Genomic DNA, 7032 nt, shown 5'->3' with positions numbered 1-7032 from the left:
ACCAAGCAAAATGCCAGTGGGGGTATGATAGCAACCCCTTGAAGTCCAATACATCTGCATCAGCCATGATCTCTTGCCAGACACTGTAGTATGTAAACAGAGTACACCTAAAATAAGAAAATGCAATTTAATTCTTGCTTTTTTTAAAGGCAATTGATTGCCACACATGTACACTTTTATATTGTTCTTTATACAATGATTTTAAGCCAAAACTTCAGAGATACAACAAATCAGAACTTTCAACTGATAATTTGTTAATTTTTTTTTTCTGGTACCTAATTTCCATTGTAAACCATCCTGTGCAGACAAATGAGTCTTAAATTGTTTAGTATAATTATTGTAAATTATAATTGTTGTTATGAATGCGTCTGCTGGGTGTGATGCAGAAACATTTAAATTCATTGAACTAAGTACATTACTTTATATTCAGATGTCACAATAATGTCATTTTCAAATTCATCCTAAACTTTTGGGTGGTAAGTGATTACTTGAAAAAATTTGAACAGAATGTAATTTTCATAATGCTATTCTCAACACAACATAAAAATGCAACACAACATTAAAATGCAACAGAGAATTAATTTATGATACAAAATAAGTTACAGGTACCTCCCCTTAAGAAAATGAAACATTATGAAGTCCCTCAAGATCTCATGAGAAATAATGTACCTGAACCCATGTTTAACAAAGTGAGCTCTGAGCCATCAAACTCCACTTTTCCATCACAGATGTCCTCAACACAAGTATAATATAATACTGAAATGAAACACAGAAATCATTAATTGCTTATTACAAAAATTTAATGATGAGATGACGTAAAATTACTCATACATGCCATGTTAGTAGCCACAGGCATGAACCTTTTAAGTATATTGTAATGAGAACATTTATGCTTGGATAATAATTATATAAATTTAAGTTATATTATTACTGTCAATAGGGAGCTTAAGCACAGACAAGTAGTTTGGTCCATGGACAACAACTGGAAGATGAATGCTGTCATTTTTGATGCATTGTTAACTTCATCTCCAAATTTAAAAGCTCTTAGACTAGTTTTAGAATTTAACACATAAGATTACGGTGAAAAGTTGCTAATAGTTATGCAACAAAGAGAACATTTCTGATTTCTGGTTGCCATCTCCGCCTGTAAAATATCTGTGCTTGAGCTATACAAAAACTTTGTGTTGGTTTTTAGCAGTCCACCTGTATTCACCTTGAGCAGAGGTAAAATAATAACAATCATTTATTTGGCTTGCTGTAACCTGAGGGTTTTCCTCCTGATGGATGCCTCACGCCAGGCTGGCAACAGCTATCATCCAATCAACTGGTTTAAAATCTGACTGAAATTTTCACATTACCTGGACAACCTTCCCTGTATGGCTTTCATTTTTTAGCCATTTCTATCCCATTCATGTCAGTGAACACGATCTGAACACTTAAAGAGATAACGAATTAATGCAAGGAATTTCTTTCCTTCACATTGCCATGTCTGCTTTTTCAAAAAGCACAAAGCTTGTGTAGTCTGACTGATGTAGTGCAACGAACACTTTGGGCAGGAGGGAGACAAGTTAGGAGTAAGCAGCACCAAACTAGTAGTTAAAATTTTGCCACAAAGAACATCTTCCAGAGAGGAGAATACTTTTTTTTGTGTTGTTGATAGATTATGGTATTTTTTTGTAGGATACTGATCTTATTTTCCATTCTTTACGAGTGGTTGCTGCTGCAACTGATTCAGTAGACTCTTGAGAATTTCTCTCACCAAAAAAATCAACCAGAAAATCAGGCCTTTCGTGTTCCATTGTTCCCTAACATTCTGCTACTTTTGTCACATGCTCACAGTTGTGACGCCGGTGATCACAGATAAAGCAAGTGACAACTGCACCCTGAAGGCCAACTACTCCATGCTGTTTATTGCCATGTACAAACATTGTAAAATTATTCCCATTCAAAGGCACTAAGTCATGATGTTCCTCCTGAGATAGAAAAACAGCAAGAAGAAAAAGTAAGCAGACTGTGAATTCAAAATACAACAATCATTTCAGATAGACTTTACTTAAACAACAGGTACAAATAGAAAAATGTTTACTGCTATTTACAGCAAATGCACTTGTCATTTCTCCAAGAATATAATAAACTAAAATCCTGTGCTCTAGAGAGGGCCTAGTTGTTTAAACACAAATTATTCTCTAACATTATTTAACTTAAACCAAAATTATATAGATGAGTAAAAAAATAACCAGAAAAATGTTGACGAAAGCAAGATTTATGTTCGTAATAATTCCAAAATTTCAACCTTCTAAAGCAAAAGATTAATTCATCTTACCTGGTAAGTGTAATCATGAGAATATGTGTCTCTGGTAAGTGAAGGGTTGACATTGTTTTCCCTGTAAAAGCTTTCCATCAACTTTTCAAAGGCTTCAATATGGATGCAATTCCCATAAACAGAACTAGCTGGAGTTAACCCTGTGAGAAACATTTTATAAAACAATACTTATTGTCAGATACAATTATTACTCACAATTTAATACTGAAAAGCAAAGAAGAAAATTATGGCACAGGGGACACAGCCAAAGACACAGGGGTAAGATTCAAAACAAAATAGCTAAATGAAGAAAGCTTATAATCCTGTTACTAGTAGTTGGGGCCTTTCATTTCACAACTCAGGTTGTTAGAATTCAATAGAAAAAACATTTGAATAGCACACAAGGGTGCTTAAAGGAGGTTGGAGAAATAATTGGCAACAATAAAAAAAGAGAAGCTGTAAGAAAGAGGATGAGAACTGCAGTTGCCTCTTAATGTTAAAACAGAAATGAATGGCATATAATGAATGTGCACATGAGATACAGTTATTGTGTACATTAAAACTGTGACTTGGATGAACAATTTTATGAAAGTGACTGCAAATAATCTGTTTGCCTTGTACCTTCAACACATTTGCCATGATAGACCCACATTATGTTGTCCCTGGGTTCTCTTTCAACAATCACATATTTGGTTTCCTGATGGTAGAGGATGAAAAATATGTAAGGTAAACGATTTACTTTGTTTGGCAAGTGCAAGTACCACATTACATCTAGTTATGAGTAATCTACATAGCTACTGTGCTAACCAAATAAAAAAAACAGACATTTTTTATGCACCCCAAGGGTACAACCATGAACAATTTGTACCAAGTTGCAGAATGTCTAACCTCCTCGTACATTTACAAGATGGACTAGAAATTACAGAACAGAGAACCTAAAATATTTAACAACTATTCACCAAAGTGGAGGTGGTTAGTGATGGATATTTACCAAGCCGCGAAGTGGCGAGGTGAATATCCACCGCTACCCACAGATACTGAGGTGAATAGTTGTTTTAGTATTATACTAAAACAGTGAGATAATATACACCACCGTCGTTAGTGATTTCTTTGCTTGTCACGCATGCAAACCGGGACGCCATTTTTTCCTCGAGTTGCTCGGAGGTAAATAGCAAAGGATATTCGGAGTGTGACTAGCCAATCAGAGCGCGCCTTCAACGCTATCCACTGTTTTAGTATAATTATACTGACAATAAATATTAGACATTAGATTTAATTTATTAGATTCGCCAACAGGCAGGGACACCACAACAGCTTGCGCCAATTACTGCGGGCCCAGTAAACCAATGTACACCCATCCCACCCCAGGGGGGAGGACATCCACCACACAGTAATCTCGTGCGTGGGAAATTAACGTCTCCTGTACCCCTAACCCGGCAGGAGACGGGGCCTGTGGTTTATTCATCCTTATCCGAGAAGACTAGAATATCTATCCATTTCTTGATATTATAGAAAGGTATTAGCAAATTCTCCTCAGTTATTTTAGGACCATGAGTACTGGTCCAGCCGGAGCTCGAACCCTCGACCTCCCACACAACACAATCCGACCCTCTAACCAATTGAGCTAACCGGGCTGCGGTTAGCTCAATAGATATAAGATATTAACCAAAATCAAATATAATTATGAATACCAAAGGTGTGCAATTAGGATATTTTATATTACATACAAGTCATGTATACAGTGATGTATTAATACTAACCAGGTTTGAGTCTTATTTAAGTGGAAAGGTCTACTTATTAGTAGTACATAAGTTATGGTAATTTCTTTTGTACTACGTCCAGTACTAGCAGTACGAAAAAAGGTCAACACTAGTGGTACAAAAATAACTTATAAATGATGATTAGCTTGCTGGCCAAGATTTGGGAATACTGATAATAAGTGCCTCTACCTAGGTCTTATCCTTAGCATCTATGAGAAATATTCCAGGCACTTACAAGCAATTTCTTTATGACTGTATCGAAATCTGGAAAAGTGAACAAAGAAATCTTGCCACCAATGATGGTAAAAGCATTGCTGTTCAACAGCTCTAAAATGTATGCAAACTATAAGGTAACAGGCACAATTAATTAAGGTCTGTCAGAGAGCATGGATCAGTGGATGAAGCAGAACTTAATTCACCATCTGCTATGATTTCATCATCAGAAACATCCTGGAAAGAATTAATAACACTGTAAATATTTAAACTGCTGTAAAATTTACACTCCTAAACATAGTAAGATACCTGTTTTTAATTAAAAATGCATGTTAAATCATTGTTGGAAAAGAGGAGTTATTAATTACATAAGCTCAGCTCAATAGATCTTTTCCTAACATGTGACATATATACCCGAATATAACTTATAGAGTTACATGTTAGAAGAACTTAAGCTTAAAATGACTGTAAAAAAACAGAATCTAAATTATTTTTAATAGATGCAAAATTAATACTTACCAGCAAAGCATCTAAAATTGGTATAGGTTGCAACGGCTGACGAGAAGGATTTTTGAAATCATCTTGACCAGTCGAGGTGGTGACGGTAGCACTTAAATCAGATGTCTTCTTTGATCCCCTACGTCTAATCTTCTTTGGCACAAGCTGGTAAAAATTGCACCAGCCTCTTCTTTTATTCCTCTTGCTTAATTCATTTTCGCGAACGGCGGTGTTGGGGATAGCACAAAACTTCGACGCGTTATCCGTCATATTCCTTTAATTTTCGACCATCACAATTGATAGTATGAACATGTCACGAGAAATCGGTTACCTAACGGTGAAAAACTGGGAAAGAAAACAAACAAAAGGACGAATAAACAAATGAATACCTAAAAACAAGCGTTAAATCGAAATCCTACTCACATTTTGTGCGAACCAAACAAAAAAAGGAAGAGTTTGCAGCCGCAAGAGCTCGTCGATAAGAACACGTGTTAGTAGCTATAGTCCAAAAAACATGTGACCAAACTGTTCTTCGTGTATATGTACCGAAACGTAACGCAACAAGAAAAAACAACAAAGGAAAAACGTCACGGACTAAGTTCAACTAAACAGGCGGGAAATATTCGAAAAGGTGATGTGCTGTTAGAGATGATAGAATAACATTAGTATATACTAAAACAGTGGATAGCATTGAAGGCACGCTCTGATTGGCTAGTCAAACTCCGAATATCCTTTGCTACTTACCTCCGACATAACTATGCCTCCGAGCAACTCAGGAAAAAATGGCGTCCCGGTTTGCATCCGTGACAAGCGAAGAGTTCACTCAAATTAACGACGGTGGTGTATATTATCTCACTGTTTTAGTTGTTACAAGGATTGGAATTGTCTAGAAAGTTCGCGAAGGTCAATGTCACGCAATGTGTTGTTTTAAGAATTTTCTAGAACTGTGACTCATCACTTTAAAAATAGAGTTTACTGTAATAGTTATAAATAGTTACTATTGTAATGGTTATAAATAGTTACTTTTGGAAACTTCTAAACTCTCTTCGGATGCTTATATAAGCAGCTCGCTAGTCAGGTTGTTGTTGTGATTTGGGACTTCGTTCCCTGTTTGTGATCTACAAGCGATATTGTGTGACAAGTGACAAGTGAAGGGATTTTCCCGTTCGGATGTGATAGTGACATAATTTCTGGTGTCAAGTCCAGAGCTGTTTACCGTGGAGTGCGATACGTCGAAGGAAGTCTTCAGGAGATTTCGCCAAAGAGAAGGACAGTACTTTGCTTGTGGTCAGATAGGCGTAGATAAGTACATAGTTAATTTTAGTTGGATTGTTCCAAGAGTAGTCGCTTGCTCGTGCTAGGTTATCTCCCGTTGTTTACAGTTGAATAAATTGTGTTTCGTGGAAATAGCGAGGTTATTATCTTTCTGCCGGTAATCGGTTACCGTAACATAGTATATACTAAAACAACTATTCACCTCAGTGTCGGTGGTTAGCGGTGGATATTTACCGAGCCGCGAAGCGGCGAGGTAAATATCCACTAACCACCTCCACTTTGGTGAATAGTTGTTAATTATCCGCCATTCCGTGGAATGCAGCTACATGGGCGTGTATGTGTCATGAAGTGTACCAGTAGCTGGTGGATATTTTCGTTGTTACGTGCAGAATCGGTTACAGAATACCTCTCCTCCGAAGTATTTGGAGGCTATTCTTGTCACTTCCGCCCCGATAATGATATGGTTTTAGTGTATGCCAAAAAGGAAGGACAACCAAGTGTCAATTTATCGATCCCAAATGAGTGTGTTTCTTAAAATAGCTAAATTCTTTCAAAAATTTCTTAAAATATCGCCCTCTCGCCTATTACCTTGACTAACTCCTTAGATGCGATCTCTCAGAGCAAAGAAGATTATGCATGTAACGGTAGATTTATCCAAGCCAAAGCTTTCAACTGATATAATCTGAGTAATTCGTGACACTACTTCCCGCTGTTTGATTTTCCGGCGCCATTTCAATCTTATTGTCATTATTCCTATTATCCGATATTATCATCATCGTCATTATTTAACTATAATTCTAGTAACGTAATTTCTCGATTAAACGCCACATACCCAAGCTAAAGTGTAAACAGGAACATCGAATTTTCGTTTTATGAAGTAATATCCAGTGGATGATTTCTTTCAATGTATATTCCATCAGTTGTCGCTGGTATATTCGCAGATGAACAGTTCTCACCACCAGGTAGCAAAATTCGCGGGAGTTC

General features: G+C 36.6%; 1 protein-coding gene across 4 annotated transcripts; it reads right to left on the bottom strand.

The window, feature by feature from the left end:
- Window positions 1-667: 667 nt before the first annotated feature.
- On the bottom strand, window positions 668-7006 carry LOC111340523 (uncharacterized). Of its 4 annotated transcripts, none has more exons than XM_088727896.1 (7): window positions 6881-7006; window positions 4795-5118; window positions 4298-4405; window positions 2924-2999; window positions 2324-2463; window positions 1760-1973; window positions 668-756 (listed from the first exon to the last, which is right to left on the bottom strand). In XM_088727896.1, exons 2-6 carry the CDS (start codon window positions 5041-5043, stop codon window positions 1806-1808), a joined length of 741 nt encoding a protein of 246 aa, XP_088584022.1. In that variant the 5' UTR covers window positions 5044-5118; window positions 6881-7006; the 3' UTR covers window positions 668-756; window positions 1760-1805. The 4 variants fall into 4 exon arrangements, with proteins under 4 accessions (XP_088584022.1, XP_088584023.1, XP_088584020.1 ...); XM_088727897.1 differs by lacking the exon at window positions 6881-7006 and adding an exon at window positions 5518-5976; XM_088727894.1 differs by lacking the exon at window positions 6881-7006 and adding an exon at window positions 5197-5378.
- Between the last annotated feature and the right edge of the window lie 26 nt (window positions 7007-7032).

The sequence above is a fragment of the Stylophora pistillata genome, chromosome 7 (genome assembly GCF_964205215.1).
Source record: "Stylophora pistillata chromosome 7, jaStyPist1.2, whole genome shotgun sequence".
Classification (NCBI taxonomy): Eukaryota; Metazoa; Cnidaria; class Anthozoa; order Scleractinia; family Pocilloporidae; genus Stylophora; species Stylophora pistillata.
The sequence above is the reverse complement of the archived record's forward strand: the minus strand, read 5'-3'. Positions and strand labels throughout refer to the sequence as shown.